This window comes from Pan troglodytes, chromosome 15, assembly GCF_028858775.2.
Source record: "Pan troglodytes isolate AG18354 chromosome 15, NHGRI_mPanTro3-v2.0_pri, whole genome shotgun sequence".
In the NCBI taxonomy this organism is placed as follows: Eukaryota; Metazoa; Chordata; class Mammalia; order Primates; family Hominidae; genus Pan; species Pan troglodytes.
The window spans coordinates 90,991,838-91,009,332 of record NC_072413.2 but is presented as its reverse complement, the minus strand read 5'-3'; the positions used below and the strand labels follow the sequence as shown (position 1 = coordinate 91,009,332).

General features: G+C 53.0%; 1 protein-coding gene across 3 annotated transcripts in view; it reads left to right on the top strand.

Annotated features, from left to right (window-relative positions):
- Window positions 1–17,495, top strand: part of ITPK1 (inositol-tetrakisphosphate 1-kinase) — a 180,000-nt gene that overhangs the window by 117,476 nt on the left and 45,029 nt on the right. For all 3 annotated transcript variants that reach the window (XM_054666235.2, XM_016926632.3, XM_054666236.2), the window contains one exon: window positions 8,131–8,248. In XM_054666235.2, the coding sequence (XP_054522210.1) occupies window positions 8,131–8,248 (118 nt within the window). The remainder of the gene's footprint in view (window positions 1–8,130; window positions 8,249–17,495) is intronic.

Below are 17,495 nucleotides of genomic sequence, written 5' to 3'. Positions count from 1 at the left end.
TGGAATTACAGACGTGAGCCACCACACCTGGCCAGGCCTAGTTTCTTTAATTGTCAAATGAGGCTGCTAACGGGATCTACATAGGGTTGTTTTGAGGGGGAAACATGTCCATTCCTGCAAGGTGTATAGGTCTGTGACCTGTGCGTGGTGAGCATGTTTATAACTCACCCTGGAATCTTGGCAGGACCCCCGTCAAGATGCCAAGGCTTCAGGAACCAGAGACTTCCAGGGTTTCACCCGGCGCTGGGTACGGAGGAGCTGGTGGAAAGGCCAGGCCTTGTGGCCCTCAGCTGGGCCTGGCTGTGCTCTCAGGAGGAGCCAGGGGAGTGAAATTGTGCTGAGTGAGCCCAGGGTCGCTTCCTTTCCCATGAAAGCCCCTGTGAATACTTTTAACAGCCATAAGGAAGTAATTTCAGTTCTTCTGTCAAGGGTAGAATCACTGGTGTTAATGGGGTAGCTGAGTGTTAACTGAACACACAGGCCCTGATGCAGTGGATCCTAGAGTCGGCTGGGAAGTTTCCTCTGGGTGTGGCACGCTGGGTTCGCCTTGGTGCTGACACCTATCTCCTTCTGGAGCCAGGTGGTGGTCAGGATTCTAGAATCCTGTTGAGTTCAGTACAGGAGGCTGTTGTCATCCGCAGCCGATGCTGCTGTGGCCATGGGGGAGGTGATGGAATTGTGCCCCCTCTGATGCTTGATCTATTCCATGTGGAAAGCTGGAGTCCCGAGAAGCAAACTCCAGGGAGGCCCACACTAGCTTTCAGGCTTGTGCTTGCCGTTTTTTGTTTGTTTGTTTGTTTGTTTTTCCTGAGACAGATTCTTGCTCTGTCACCCAGGCTGGAGTGCAGTGGCACAATCTCAGCTCATGCAACCTCTGCCTCCCAGGTACAAGCGATTCTCCTGCCTCAGCCTCCTGAGTAGCTGGGATTACAGGCGCCCACCACCATGCCCGGCTAATTTTTGTGTTTTTAATAGAGACGGGATTTCACCATGTTGGCCAGGCTGGTCTCTAACTGGCTGGTTTTGAACTCCTGACCTTGTGATACTCCCGCGTCAGCCTCCCAAAGTGGTGGGATAACAGGCGTGAGCCACTGTGCCCAGCCTTTTTTTTTTTTTTTTTTTTTTAGTTGGAGTCTCACTTTATCTCTCAGGCTGGAGTGAAGTGGAGTGGTGCGATCTCAGCTCACTGCAACCTCTGCCTCCCATGTTCAAGTGATTCTCCTGCCTCAGCCTCCTGAGTAGCTGGGATTACAGGCGTGCACCACCATGCCCGGCAATTTTTGTATTTTTGCGGGGGGTTTTGCTATGTTGGCCAGTCTGGTTTCAAACTCCTGACCTCAGGTGATCCACCTGCCTCAGCCTCCCAAAGTGCTGGGATTACAGGCGCAAGCCACCACGAGCCACTATGATATGTCGAGTTCACTAGCGTTTAGCTTTCAGGTGCTCCCTAGCCTTTCTGGGGATGCACAACAGTTCAGTCACAGAGCCTGTTTCTGTAGGTGACCAGGTGCACTGCAGTGGCCTGGGGTTTGACACCGGAATGGCTGATTTTGAATCCTGGCAAAGCCCCCCAGCTGGTTGTGGTTTGACCTTGAGCCAGTCACATTGCCTCTCAGAAACTTGGTTTCTTTATTTATAAAATGGGAATAAAGACAGAGACATTTTGCTCTGTAAACCATGGGGCTGCTCTGAGAATCAAATGCAATATTTTGTGTCACTGCCCTTGTTGAACCAGAAAAGTGCTACACTTGTATACTGTGGTGGATCATTATGACTATGATTTAAAACATCCATGCCTGAGGAGTCAAATCTTGGGGTCTTTTGTATTTTCATTTCAATTTATACACCCAAGAGAAGTGGAAACGTATGTTGACACAAAAATTTATACACGTATGTTCACAGCGCGCAGCATTGCTCCTAACAGCCAAAAAGTGGAAACAACCCAAATTCCATCCAATGATGAACGGATAAACAAAATACACTACACCATGCCGTGAAGTACTATTTCATCTTAAAGAAGAATGAAGCACTGCCGCACGCTGCGACATGGATGCATTTTAAAACACGATGTGAGCAAAAGGAGCCTGTCATGAAGGACCACACATCACATGGCTTCGCTTGAAGGAAATGCCCAGAATAGGCAGATCTACCCAGACAGAAAGTAGATGTGTGGTTGCCAGAGGCTGGGACTTGGGGCTGAGAGTGAAAGAGAATGGGATTTCCTTTGGATGGGATGAAAATGTTCTAAAATTGAGCTGATCGTTGCACAACCCTGTTAATATTCCAAAAGCCCTTGCTTTGGGGTAAATTGCATCGTATGTGAATGATATCTCAATCAGGCTGTTTTTAATAAAAATCCTATGAGGTAGGAACAAGTACAATCTCCATTTACAGGTGAGGCCCGGGCTTACAATGAGGAAGGCCCAGTTAACTGGGCCTGGCGGCCTCCAGCTCCCTGGCATGCAGTCCCTTCATGCCATCAGCCCTCACTCTACAGAGAAGGGAGCTGAGGCCCAGCAAGGAGGAGGGGTTTCCAGGCTCTGTGTGGGGTCTTTTCCTCCCTTCCAGCCTCCCCACCCACTGGAGGAGAGATTTCCTAAGCAGCGTGTGGAGCAGGACCTTCCCAGCCTTGCCATGGTACCCGCTCGGTGCTCAGGCTATGCAGCCCAGTGGGCAGAATTTCAGCCCCTGGGTCCTGAGTGAAGGAAGGAGCAAGCTGTTAGGACGGGCAGGGCCGGAGCCTGGGACTTTGTCTCTGACCAAAACCTCTCAGAGTCTCAGGGTCCTGAGAAAAATGGGGAGAAACCCTGCCACACACTCTGTGCTGTGGGGGACCCACAAATACGGGAAGGTGCTGCGAGACCTGCCAGGACTTGCCTTGTGCGCAGCCGTCCCTGCTGGCTTAGGGGTCAGTCCGGGCCCCTGGGCCTCTGCCAGGCGGGTCACGCACAGGCTCTCCTCAGAGCACAGGCCTAGGGCAGATGGGGGCTGGAACTCACAGAGGTTTCCAGTTTCCATGATGTCCACTTCATCTGTTTCTTTTTCTGTCTTGTGCTTTTGGGGTCACATTTAAGAAACTGTTGTTTAATCCAAGGTCACGAAGATTTATGACCGTGTTTTCTTCTAAAAGTTTTATAGTTTGGGCTTTTACCCAATAGCGTTTTTATATTGAAAGAAGCAGTGTTTGAAAACCCTTTTGTCCAGCAGTGTGCATATAGCAAGTCCCAGGTAAGTGACCACTGCCTTTATTTTTAAATGATTACTGATTATGATCATTTTTATTTATTATTATTATCCTTACTATAATTAATCTCTCGTTGTCTTTCCCATCTGGGTAGCTGGCTCTTATTTCTTCTTGAAAGATAGTATTGGTGTTTGAATCCATTTCTGGCACACTTAGGGGTGCAGGGTAGAAGGGGAAGATCTGATTACCTGCCTCCCATTTCCCCCCAAACTTTGTGTTATGGGAAATTAAAAATATTTGAGAAGAGAGAATGCCGCAACATGCTCCCAGGTGCCACCTCCAAGCCTCATGCGTCAGCAGCTGCAGCCACTCTCATTTCATCCGTCCCTCACCTACTTCTGTCCCTGCCCCCAACCCGGATTGTTTTGAAACACATCCCAGATTCCTATTTAATCTGTGAGTCGTTTTTGAGTTGCATCTCTGAAAAACGAATCCCCTGGAAGGTTGCTGCCTGGAGCCTGGGCTGCCGGTGGGGTTGGGAGGTTGTGTTGCACCCCAGGCATCAGCAGGAGGGTGGGCATGAGCCAGAACCACAGCCCCCTTCCATGGGCACAGCTGGCTCCTCTGGGGTCGGCTGCACAGGGCAAGGCAGGGTGAGCCCAGAAACCTTGCGTCAGGTTTAGCCCTAGGAGCCCAGGTGTTGCAGGGTAATGAGAATCCTTTCATTTTTGTGTCTACAAACTCCTTTTGCATCCGTGATCTCCATGATGCCCACAGCAGCTGCCTCGGGTAGGCTTTATTCAGAATGGACCTTACCCAGGATGAGTCTCAGAGGGTTAACTCCAGACACAGAATCAATGTCAGAGGCAGAATCTGGACTCAGGACTCTGACAGCATTTTCCATTAGAAGGAGCAAATCCCTGTGTCTCACTCCCTGCTCATTTCCTGCCTGTGAGGATCGAGGAGGAAAGAGTATCTCTGACGTTCATCTCATTCTGCTCAGATTCTCAGTGGCAGCTTAGCAAAGGGCCAGTTGTCTCTGTTGGCATCATTCCATGGGCTTGGGGCCTCTAAAAACCCTGAGAGAGCTTGCGCTGTAGGTGGGCACCGTGACGCTCTGCCCCAGGTGTGTTCCAGCCCTCATCCTGGCAGGGGCTGAATGTTTCTGCCTAGAGCCAGGCTGCCCTTGTTCGCTCCAGGATCCCACTCTTGGTGTCCTTTAGCTGGCAGGCCCTGCGAGGGAACATGTGCTTACAATTTGCCATGGAGACGGCGGTGCCTTTCTTCCTCTGAGTGGTGATAAAATGGTACGGAAGCTCACCCGCCCAGCAGATTGGTAATTCTAAGAGACTTGTGAAAAATGCACGAGGCCCTCAGTATAATAGATAAGCTGGAAAGCTTGGCACAAAGTCCGCTTGTGGATAGTGAGGTGACTGGAAAAATTCTTTGCCCTCTCTGTTCCCATCCCAGAAGAGATCGTGTTTAGGAAGAATTCTTCTGTTAATGCTGATGCTTTCATCCCCAGTCAAAAGCTAGTTGACGCCTGCTTGTCAGATGTTTTCCCCTTTGGTTTCATGTAGCCGCTTTCCCTCATGAGTTTGGCTTAACTTCATGTCTTAATGAATCTGAGTTCTCTCTTTAAAGGTCACTGTCCTAACACATAAACATGGAATCAGAATCGCCCTCATTTATTCAGAGCTGAGCGGAGACTCTTCTTGGGACTTCGAGGGGAGGAAGGAGCACATCTGTGTTCTAAGTGGCCTTGGTTGCTGAGGGAGAATTGAGTCGTCCCATCCATGTGCTCGGCTGTTGGCCCCCTTTTGGAAGGAAGGCAGCGAATGTGTGGGTGGCCCTCCCGTTACCTGGAATGCCTCTAGCTGGTGGTCCATCCCGTTCTAGAATGGCTCCCCTGTGCAGCCTTCAAGTTTACCTTTACAAATACACTCTCCATTTTCTCAGTCTGTTTACACCCTTGGAACCAGAGGCCATCTTTACAGAGACCCTAAGGGCATCTGCAGTATTCTTCATGTCACAGATGAGGAGACTGAGACTCTGAGAAGCCAAGTGACTTGTCCAAAGGTGACTGAGAGGTGATGACACCGGGCGCCTGGGTTTCTTGACTCTAGGTCACATAGCCTTCCCACTACACCAGGCTGCTTCCTGGTGTGTTTAGGGGAAGGGAGTGAGGACAGCCAAGTGCCTTTAGCTCTTAACCGAGGACATGAACTTGCTAGCCAGGACTATAGATCTGGCGGGGTGAAGCGGAGAAGGCTTTTGATCATCTGAGTATCTGCTGCACCCCACATAATGCCCTGAGCACTGTCAGTGATGTGAAGTCTCTTGAGTGGATGACCTTTTTTTTTTTTAAATTTAAGTTCTAGGGTACATGCGCACAACGTGCAGGTTTGTTACCTATGTATACATGTGCCATGTTGGTGTGCTGCATCCATTAACTCGTCATTTACATTAGGTATATCTCCCAGTGCTATCCCTCCCCCCTCCCCCCACCCCATGACAGGCCACGGTGTGTGATGTTCCCCACCCTGTGTCCAGTGTTCTCTCATTGTTCAATTCCCACCTATGAGTGAGAACATGCAGTGTTTGGTTTTCTGTCCTCGCAATAGTTTGCTCAGAATGATGGTTTCTAGCTGAGTGGATGACCTTTTAATGTTGACATTTATTTTTCTTTATTTTTTTTGGAGACAGGGTCTTACTCTATTGCCGAGGCTGGAGTGCAGTGGCACCATTGTGCATTGCTGCAGCCTCAATCTCCTGGGCCTGAGTGATCCTCCCACCTCAGCCTCCCAAGGAGCTGGGACTAGGGGCTTGTGCCACTGCACCCAGCTATTAATGTTGGGCTGTGAATATGATTTCATACATATGTGTGAGTCTCGGCGGGGAGGGCCTCATGAATGACCTGCTCTCGTGGAAGCATGGACTGCATTTAAAAGAACAAGCTCTGATGACGGAATGGTGCCAAGAGGGGTAGTTGCCCATGGAGAGCTCCCAAATGAGACGAGGGATCAGGTGTAGGCGCTTGGGTGAGGCTGAGACTGTCAGGAGAGAGGCACTGGGTGTGGCCGCTTGGCCCCAGGGCAGCTCTAGATAAAACCTTCCTTAAGGAGACTCCTCGGTTAGTCCCCAGGCTCCATGTGGGCGGCAGACGTGGGCTCTCCCGCATCAGTGCCTGGTTCACTGTCTACAAGCAGTGGGTTGGTGGCCAAATGGCTTGCTGACGGCTGGAGGGTTCTGCCCCATATCTAGGTCCTCGCACTTATGTGCAGGGAGAGGATGGCTAAGGGGTGAGGAGAGTCACAGGCGTGAGGACTGGAATGCGAGGCCTCCCCTAGGTTACGCCAGCCACCACTGAGGCCAGAGGAAGTCTTTAAACATTCAGACAGAAAGGAGCCCAGGGCCAGACACTCTGCCGCGAAATCCAAGGAGAGACTGATTTCAGAGCAGAAGTGGGAATATGAGTCTCTGGTTTTTGTGTTAAAAGTGGCTTTTGGCTTAACAAGTGGTCACTAGGACCAAAATAAGTTCACTTAAGAAAAATAATTCCAAATGGCTCTTTCTTTCTGTCCATAAGGTTCACTAGGAAGGCAGCACTGGGGTGTGTTTCCCCAGCCTGTGCAGGCCTCACTGACGGGCTGTGGAGTGGGTGAGCAGAGGGCAGGGGGGCTGGCTGGGCGGAGGAATCACGCTGGCATGTCTGCTGCCTCCGGCTCTCACAACCAAGTATCACAAACAGGGAGGCTTTTAACACTGCAGGAATCTCCCAGCCCAGGGGGCCAACAGCTCCAGTCAGGGCGTCAGCAGTGGCTCCCTCCGGAGGCCCTGAGGGCGAAGCTTCCCTGCCCCTCTCCCGGCTCCCAGTGGTGGTGGTGGTGGGCACCTTCCACCCTCCTTGGCTTGTAGGCGTGTCACTGCAGTTGTCTGTCTCCACACAGCCTCCTCCCTGCGTCTGTGTTCAGATTTCTCTCCTAAGAAATCCAGCCAGGGGATTCAGGCCCACCCATATGGTGTGGTCCACCCATATGGAGTCCTAACTCTGTTCCATCCACAAAGACCCTGTTTCCTTATAAATAAGGCCACGTTCACAAATGCTGAAGGGTTAAGACTTGAGAGGACACAATTCAACCCGCAGCAGCTGGTTGAGGCCTTCTTCAGGCCAGCTTTTTCCCTGAGACCCCCCCATCACACCAGCATTCCAGTTTTGTCCTTAGAATCATAGAGGTTGGGAGCAAGGGTGGGCTCCTTCACTATGTCAGCTCGGGTTGGTCTGGCCCACCTGGGTGGCGTGGGGTTCTGCCCATTATTTTATTGAGTTCTGTTCTGGACAGCAGTGTCTTCCCCCCATGTAAGTTAGGGTTATTCCCCTAAGAAGATAGTAAGTTCCTTAGAGACTGGTTTTTGTCACGGTTTCTCTTGCATTTCCTTCGTGCCTACCCCAAAGCTAGTAGGTACAGAAGTGGAGTACTTGAGGAGTGTTGGGTGGCTGGTGCCCACCCTGTGGCGTGTTTCTCTCCACCACACCTTCCCGCAGACCCTCTGATGACTCCTGGCCTCATCCCACTCTCCCGCCCCTGCCTCAGAGTCCTTATCAGTGCGGGGCATGGGGCCGCCACTCCCAGAGGAGCCAGTGCCTGGAGTGGATCTGCTTCCGGGTGAGGTTTTGTCTGGAGTCAGGCGGCCTGCCCTGAGCCTGGTTGCAGTTTCCTCGCTGTCTTCTGTGTGGTGCTCTATTTCTGAGTTTGGCCTAGTCAAGCCTCTCTCAGATCTCCAGGTGACTGCTCGAAAGGTCCCAGTGCTGGAATGCACCACCCTCCACCAAAGCTAGGGCTGGAGGATAGGACAGGAACGGATGGATGTGCAGGGGGCGTGAGGGGTGAGTTGCTACCTGGCCCTACCCCTGCTCTAACCAGAGCAGCATGCTTCCCTTTCAGGAGTACATCGATGCCCACCCTGAGACCATCGTCCTGGACCCGCTCCCTGCCATCAGAACCCTGCTCGACCGCTCCAAGTCCTACGAGCTCATCCGGAAGATTGAGGCCTACATGGAAGGTAGGGACACATGTGGCACCACATCCGTGGCAGGCAGCCACCTTTGTGGTCACAAAGTGGCCATGGCCTGAGGTGTGGAGACAGAGGGGTCTTGTCTTTTTAAGCACTTTGGGGCAGGAAGCATTTGAATTCCATGGTGCAGTCATTCTGGGGAGGTCCTTTCATTCTCCTGTGACCAGCAGTGAGGAAACAAAAGCCTCAGGGTGCTCTTGCGGAAGGGGGCTCTGAGGGTTTTGTTTTGCTGTGTTGAACCCATGGGTGACATTGAAGTGTCCCGGTAACACAGTGGCTGGAGAACAGGAGTGTGTGTAGACAGCTCAGTGGCAGGCAAGCAAGTGGAGTTACGTAACTGCGCAGAGGACACAAACAGAAACTGAAGGCCTTTAATCAAACACGTGGAGATGTAATGTGGCTGCTGGACCTCATGGGTCCACTCTGTTCTGGAGGGCAGGGGCCTCCCTCTTCACTGCGGCGCCTCCCCTGCCAGCTGCAGGCTCCTGTCCCTGAGGGCTCACCCTGACGCCTCCCCACCCCTTGGGCAGGCAGAGCCAGAGAACTCAAGGCCACATTCTCAAGGTGTTTATGTGAGAAAGACTTTGTGGAGAGATTCATGTTAACAGTAACCTCCTAGTTCACTGCTTGGTCCAAGTGTGCCCTGCTGAGAGCTCTTGTTTAATTTTAAGGAAAAGTGCTTGGCCTGGGCCCTCCGGCTTTGTGAGGATTTATCCTGGGGTCAAGGAGGCAGCCCCTGCTCCCTGCCCTACAGACCATGATTGAGGCCTAACCTGGCTGCCTTGAACCCTGACCTGGATGGTGACTTGGCCTTGGGCATAATTTCCTGTGATGGTGACCGGTGGGACCAGTGGGTACCATTTGACTCACAGCTCCAGAGGCAGACCATCTGCATGGGAGTCTGAGACCACCATTTATTGGCTATGTGTTGTGTTCCTGCCTTTGGGTTAGGCCTTCTCCTTGTATTCTCCCTTTTGGTACTCTTAGAAGTGGGCATGATAAGCCTTCCCATTTTACAGATGAATCCCAGAGGCTCTGAGAGGTTAGCAGACATGCCACGTCACACAGCATTCAGGTGGCTGGGCCAGCATCCAGCCAGGTCTCTCTGACTCGGGCTCCCCGGCCCCTACTCCTGAGCTTGACTTTCATGTCCATGGCGAGAGGGCCCTGGATCTAGAAGAACCTGAAATGGGTACCACTGAGGACCCTGGCCTGGAGAGTAGGTGAGTCCTCGGTTCCCTCTCTGAGGAATGTGCCCTGCAGAAGAGCTGGCTGCTGGATTTGGCTGTCCTGGAAGGGCTCCCGAGGCCTCTTTCCCTAAATGCCTGACACACCGCTGGGTGCAGAGAATGGGGGTGTCATGCTGGTGCCCCATGTAGGCAGGCTTTCTTAGCACATGCCAGCAGCCTTTATTTGCTAGGCCTGGAGTGATTGGCCTCTGCTGTGCACTTCATCTCCCTTTGCACTGTCTTCCTGGATCCATCCAGAATCCCAGATGGGAAGAAAGAGCTGTACGTTCCCTCCTGGGGTCACCTTCATCTCAGTCTGCCATGGGTGAAGGTTTGGTCAAATTTGGGAAAGGGAATCAGCCTCTTTCCAGAAGGTGTGCTTGTTGGACACTGCCTGTGTGAAGAGCAGGAGGCTGTATTAGAACATGAGAAGGCCCAGTTAGTGGAAGAAGGTGGCAGACCAGCAGCCACATCTCATGTCCCAGACAAGTCCATTCGAAGAGTGATGGGTTTGGGTGGGATTCGAGAAGGTACCGCTGAAGGGCCTTTTGGAGCCAAAAGCACAGGCTCTGGCATGTGGGTTCCTGTCTGGGCTCTTGTTAGCCACATGGTCTCAGACAAATCAGTCATTTGAGTTCTGCTGGTGTTCTGGAAGATATGGGTGATACCTGGTTCAGCCACGGGGTCAGGGGTCAGGATACCTGGGATGATGTCTGCAGAGCACTTAGCATGGGACCGGCCCACTGGGTCACCCGGGAACAGCAGCTGCTCCAGCTGTTCCCACCACGATGGCAGGACCCCAGCATCCTAATTGAGTCTTCACATCCATCTTAGATTTTTAGGAGTAGAAGACCAGGGCTGGGGATCAAGGGTGAGCCTGGGCTCAGGGTGTGAGTGTGCACGGTGTGTTCAAGGAGCAGGAACCCGGTGATGAGGTGGACCGTAGGAAGTCACATGCCGAGAGGAAGGCCCAGGAGGTACCTCTGTTGCCCGCTTGCCTGGCTTGGAATTGGGCCTCTCCTGGAGGCAGTTAGGAATCAGGTCAGGAATTTTAAGCAGGGTGTGTCCTAGTTCACTGGGAGATTAGAAAGTTTAGCAGCTGCCCATAAGGGGAGAGCTGTGGGTGTTCCAGGAGAGGGCCCCGTCCTCAACAGGTCCAGAGAGAGCTGTTGACCAAACCCTAACGCATGCTTGGTTCTAGATCAGCAGGAAGTGTAGGGTGGGTGGGCCATGAATGTTGCACGCTGGGTTTTCCTTATCGTGCACGCCGAGCTTGGGCTTGTATTCTTCCAGGAGGGCGGTCAGAGGCTGGGACTTCCTGGAGCCCTTTCCTGACCCCCAGTGGCTGTCCATTCACCAGCATCGCTGGGTGGGTCCCCGCTGCATGCCCCCACCAGCTGCAGAGGCAGAGAGCCTTCCTGGGAAGCACACCCTGGGCCCCCCTCCTCAACTGCCTGCTGTTCCTGGAGGCACTCAGCCCTTTCAGGCATACTGTAAATGGCCATAATTACCCTTGAAGTTCCCTCAGATAATCACAGCAATCCAGTGACACGCTTTTGTGTTGGGAGAAGGAGCTTGGCGAGACTTCCTCCAGTTGTCACCCCCCCTGCCCCGGCAGTAAGGCTGCTCTGTTTTCAGAGACTCTGGACAGCTGCAGGGAAAACAGAGCTGGTGGGGGACGGGTGGGTGCTTCGGGACTGCTAGGATCCTCATTGATGAGCAGGGGGAGGGAGACGACCAGAGCCCCTGCTTTGCGGTGGTGGTGGGCAGTTGGGACATGGCACAAGGGGAGGCTCTCCCAGGAATAGCAGGCAGAGCCCTTGGATAAGGGTCTGTGCTCAGGTGGGCCATCTGTCTCCCTGCAGAGCATCAGCCGTGGAGGGCCTCTCCCACCCCAGCTCTGCATCCAGGAGACAGATGAGGCCTGCTGCTGGGAGCTCCCAGCGTCACTGTCTCCGGGCAGCCTGTGTGAGGTCACTGCCTTCTGAGTTCTACATTCCCAGAGCTCATTCTTGTCTCATTCAGAGCCTGGAGGGGAAGCAGGGTCATTTCTCTGCCTCGGCTCTGGCAGCTTCAAACCCACCCACTTCGTATCAATTAGCATTCAAGTTGCTTTAACAGCAGACCTAAAATAATGGTGGCTTAAATGCGACAGAACTTCCTTTCTCTCTGATGTAAAAGCCCAGAGGAAGGCCATCCAGCACGGGCACAGGGGCTGGGACCCTGGCTCCTTCTAGCTCCTTATTCTTCTGTGGTCTGCCCATCTGGTCCTGGGTGATGGCTGTATTTCCAGCCCTCACATCCAAGATCTAGACATTAGGATGGAGAGGAAGACCAAGAAAAAGGAAGCAAATGAGAAGAAGGCCTAGTTCTCTTTTAAGGAGGGGCTCTGAAAGCAATCCAGTGACATGTTTTTGTGCTGGGAGAAGGGACTTTGGCCAGAATTAGTCACATCCTAAGCTGCAAGGGAGTCAGGAAATTGAGTCCTTGTTCTGAGCAGCCACATGCCCAGCTACAATTCGGGTTTTATCACCATGGAAGAAGGGCTAGAATGAGTTTTAGGGGAGCATTAGCAGTCTTCCAAAACATGGGTCCCTGCCTGAGGACCCAACTTTCCCATGGCAGAACAACCTTGGAATTTCTCCTCTGGCTGGGGTTTGGCCTCGGCCTGTGACCTCAGCAGCAGTCCCCTCTTTGTAGCAACCAGCTTCCTGGAGGCTTGCAGAATGACCCACCCCAGCATGCCAGGGCCCTACCTTTCCCTCATAGATGACTGCTTCTGGGAGGCAGCCATGCCTATACCCATACCCATGTCCCTCCCCACACCCGCACCCCCTAGGCAGAGGCACAGGCAGCGTTGAGCCTGGATTCAATTCAAACCAAGCACTTAATTCTTCCTAGAAATTAAGCATTCCCTGGTGCAGGCCTGGGGGAGGGAGGGAGGAGGCCGCAGTAACAAACATTGAATTTGCAGGCTCTTTCTCCCATCAGCAGCCCACTCTGCCACCCAGGGCCAGGGTCCAGAGATGGAAGCCCCAAAGCCAAGGCGTGGCTGTGCTACCCCAGGGTGAGCGATTCTGGGCAAGGCTCTAGCTGGCTCCCGAACTGGCTGAGAAGGCACCATGTGTGAGAAGGCACCTGGGCCGTAATTGCATGGCGTGGGTTTGTGTCCCTGTCTTCAGGGACAGCAGGTCTCAGACCACTGGGCAACAGGCTGGAGAGATCCTTGAAAGCCCTGACTGCTTTGGGGTGATGGGTGGCTCTCCTGTTCTTCTTCTCTTAGAAGTTCCCATGTGTCTGCTCTGGGGGTGACAGATGGCCTATTTGGGATCCCAGGCCTCCCCGGGGATGGGGGGTGCATACCGCAGATTGAATGCTTCTGCCTGTGGTTTTACAGGAATTTAATTAGGGCTCATCTTAGAGGCCATTTGAAACCTGGGTTGAAATTGAGTAGTCTGGATACCAAGCAAAGAGAAAGTAACATTCCTTAGAGCCTGGAGAAATAATTCCCCAAAAAGCTTTTGCCTTGGGGGTGGGCGTTTGTGATTGGTGGGGAGCTGCTCCCAGAGGCAGGAACTGGCTCTCAACCCTCGGGGAGCTGCAGAGGGGTGGGGACTTGGAGTCAAGGCCTCAGACCCTGCCCATTGCCACCGCCACCCCTCCAACCCTCCCCCAATTGTGTGGCCTCTCTGAGCTGTGCGTCTGTCAGCACTTAGGCAGGTGCTTAGTGTGCCAGGCACTGGGTTAAATACTTTACAGACAGTAGCTAATTTAATCCACTTAATGACCCTATGAGGAAGGTTCTGATTTCGCCTCCGATTTAGAGGTGAGGATACTGAGGGGCTTTGATCTTAAGTTACTTGAGGTCACAGAGCTAGTGGGGCAGATTTGGGATCAGAATCCACACAGTGTGGGTCTGCTCTTAGCCAGTGGTTCCCAAGCCCAGTCCCTCACCCCTGTGTGTACCCCTTCTACACCCTCAGTTCCCCTGTGGCTGATGGAGAGGGACCGAGGCAAAGATAGGTAGGGTTGGGGCTCTGCGCCTGCGGGCGAGTCCTGCCTAGGCTCACCTGGTGCTGGTGGCATGGCCGTCATCCCTGGGGGTGCCCTCTGGGGTCCAGGAAATGATACTTGAGGGCAGCCACACATCATGGCAGGAAAGAAGGACCTTGTCGCTGATAAGGCTTCCAATCTTAGCCCCTCGGGGGGCTGGGCCAGTCACTCTCCCCTGAGTTGTTCACTCATCTGGGAAGTGGGTCGCCAGTGCCTCGGACGTGCTGAGTGGGCGTCTCAGCTGGTGGCCCCACCCCAGATCGGGCAGAGCGACCCCTTGGTGTGCACCTGCCCATGCCTCCCCCAGTGTCAGCCTGCCCAGACCACAGGGCTGAGGTGAGGGGACAGCGTGCCCCATCGAAGGGTCTGGAATGAGGGAGGACAGGGTGCCAGGGAGGTAGGGTTCTCTCAGGGGAGGTGCTTGGTTTGTGGTTCCCTTTCTTGGACTTCAGGGATGTGTGGGAGCACCACTGTTTTTGTTTTCACATCGGCTGTTGTCTGCCACCCAGGCTGAGACCCGCCCTTTCAGTGCAGGGGAGGCTCCGCAGAGCAGGATTGTGCTTGTGGCTCCCCTGCCCTGGGGCGGCTAAGCGCCAGCTGCAGACCAGGCCGCGTAGGTGCCTTGCCGGCATGAGGCGGCAGCTGGGACCAAGGCCAGCCCTGGTCTGAGTCTGCATGAGCTGCCTTCCTGGCGTCTGCCGTGTGGAAGCCAGTGCCCTCCCCCAGTCCGGGAGTCATGGGGTGAGGAAGAAATGGTGCCCCAGAGCATGTGGAACCAGGTCTGGCCTGCAAGGGTGGCTCCTCCTGTCCTTGAAGCTGCTCCTTCCCTCAGCTGTAGGGTTCCCCCTTTACAGATGGGGGGCATGGAACCTTAGAGAGGTTATGGTAACTTAGTTGAGGTTTCAGAGCTGGTGCATCTTCAAGCTGAGCTCCATGTTGATGCCAAAGCTCACCCTGTTCCCTTACAACAAACATCTATTTTACAGCTGATTCTCAGAATCCCTCCCATCTCCCTGCCCTTGGCTGACCCTTCTGTGGGTTCTGCTCCTGTCCCCTGGAGCCAGGGGCCACCTGTGCAGCCATCCAGGCATTCACATTCTAAGACAAGACCCTGTCAGCCCCCAGGACCTGGGAATCTCGGAAGCATCAGTCCTGCTGGCCGGGCTCTCAGTTGAGGCAGCAGAGGCCAGGGATGTTCAGGGCAGGACAGGGCCTCAGGGAGCACGCCCCCAGGTTCACACTGCCCCGTCCCCTTTCCTGCGCCCCCACAGCCAAAGCCAGCTCCACATCAGGCCCACAGGTCTACTCGCAGCCCTTTCCGTGCCATCTCCTCTTCCCTGGCCTAGCTGCAGCAGGGGTCCCTGGAGAGTAGTGAGAGCTTCCCCACTCTCCCTCCAGCAGCCTCACCCCTTTGTCCCACCAGGGCTGGGGTTTGTGCCTGGAGGACAGTGGCCCGGGAGCCTGGATCAGCTTTTCCTGGAGAGGTTGTCAGGTCCAGGCCTCCTAAGGGCACTGGCAGAGATGAAACAGATGCTGGATTCTCTGCCAAGCTCCTCATTTCCACAGCTGTGGGCACTGTGGACAGGACAGCAGCCCCTGGCATCCTGATGGTAGGCTTGCAGTGACCCCCATGAGACCAGACCCTGCCAGGCATTTGCTGCCCTCTGTCCCTCCTGCCCAGGGCACTGGTCTGGAGGCTCCCAGGAGAGACTCAAAGGAGTGAACTGAGCTCTCATGGCGACTGGCTGGCACCCTGCAGGAGAGATGCACCTTCATCTGGGGAAGAATGTTCCTGTCTGTTCACTCAGAGCTTAACCTTGCTGGGCCTTTAAGACATGGCAGGGACCCGCTCCCCAGCAAAACAAGAAGGCCCCTCCACCCACAGCCCACCAACCCCTCCAGCGCCATCCAGCTCAGTGGCTTCTGGACGAGATACCCCACTTTGTCCAGGTGGGCCTGCCCCAGGCCTTCCTGCAGAGCTTTCTGAAAACCTCTGTCCCCTCTCAACCCACAGGCACCCCTCCTCTAGGAGGTACTCCCCCAATGACATCAGCTGGCTCCGATCACTCTACTAGGGCACTGCTGCTGATCCTAGGCCAGTTGGTGAACAGACTGTTTGTCTTTGGGACTCTGGCTCTCACCCAAAATTCCTTTCCCCTGGCTGTGTTGACTAACTCCCTCCAGACTCCACTCCCAGGAACCTTCTTCCCCCTCCTCACACTGAGTCTCCTGGCTCCCCTGGGATATAAGCAGGGTACATGGGTACTCAAAACCTCCTTGTTAGTCAGATTGGTCAGAAAGTATCCAACAGCAGCCATTTACACTTTAGTGTGAATTAATGGCTCACTTAGTGTTTTTCCAGCTTAAAGAGATCTTGAGTTCTGGAAGCCCTACAAAAACTGCTCTTCTCCACATCCTCAACAATGAGAATAGAGGCCCAGAGTGGTTGCATGGCTGACCCAGGACCACTCAGCACCTTTCCGACTCTCAGTCCAGTGCTGTCTCCATGGGACCCACATCTCTGCAGGGGTCTTTTCAGAAGCAGCGCCATAGTGAATCTAAAGTCAGACTGCCTGGGTTCAGATCCTCTCCTGAACACCCAGCTGTGTGCATTTAGGCAGGTTATTTAACTGCATTGAGCCCCAGCTTTCCTATCTGTAAAATGGGGAGGGAGGTAATGTTGGTGGCACCTTCCTCATAGGTTGTTGTAAGGATTCCTCAATAGATGAGAGCTCTCCTGGCAGTCAGTGCATTGTGAGTTTCAGACCACACCCTGTGTGCTGTGACCCTGTGAGTCCTGTGTTTCTCAACTTGCATTTAGTGCTAAAGGCAGCAGCCCCTGGAGCCCTGATGGTAGGCTTGCAGTGACCCCCATGAGACCAGACCCTGCCAGGCATTTGCTCCCCTCTGTCCATTCTGCCCAAACGCCCAGCCCCGTGTTTGCAAATGTGTACCTGGGTTTATTTCCCCAAACAAGAGTGTCTTCAGGGTGACCCATCATGTAACACAAGTGGGCTTTTAAAAATCTCTTTATTGGCTACTAGATGATGTATTGTAGATTTATTATAATAAAGTTCACATTGCACAGGTTTGTTTAGTGTAATTTTTATTTTTAAGAAATTTTGACAGAGTTGCAAAGATAGTACACAGAGTTCCCATATACCCTTTGCACAGCTTCCTCCAGTGTTAACATCCTATCTGACCATAATTATCTAAACCAGGAAGTTCACATTGATAACTATTCAATAATTGAAAGACCTAAATGAATTCGAATTTCCCCAGTTGTCCCACTAGTACCCATTTTTTAGTCCAGGATCCAATCTGGTTGTCGCTGTCTGTGGTCTCCTGCCATCTGGGATGGAGCCTCAGGTTTTGACCTTGACACTTTGGAAGAACCTCGACTGTTTATTTTGTGGAGTGTCTCTCAATTCGGGTTTATCTGGTGTTTTCGTGACTAGGTCAAGGTCATACATTTTCAGCAGGAACACCACCCGGCAGTGCCAGTCCCTCCCTAGTGCGTCATATCAGGAGGTGCATGAGGACAACGATGTCTTCTGTCTGCTCAGCAGCAGTTATTTGGTTAAAGTCCATCAGGCTTTTCCACTCTAAATTTCTATTTTTTCCTTTGTAGTTGGCAAGAACCTTCTAAGAGGATTCTTTGCAGACTGTCTCTCATACGTTTGCCCTTCTCTTGTAGCATCTGTGGATGGGTGTTGCCATTGTTACTGTGGTATTTACCGAACAGTCATCATACAGAATTGTAAGAACTGTGTCCCAGCCACCCCAGTTGCCCTAGAAGTGACAGGATCCCCTTGCAGCTTTGCAGACATCCACAGGGCACCAGGTGGCACCTTGTGGAGTGTCAGCATAATCTCATGTGTGAACAAAGGGAAAGGCAAAATAAGGAAAAGAGGAGTGTCAGATATGTTGGAGAATCAGGATTACATGTTTCT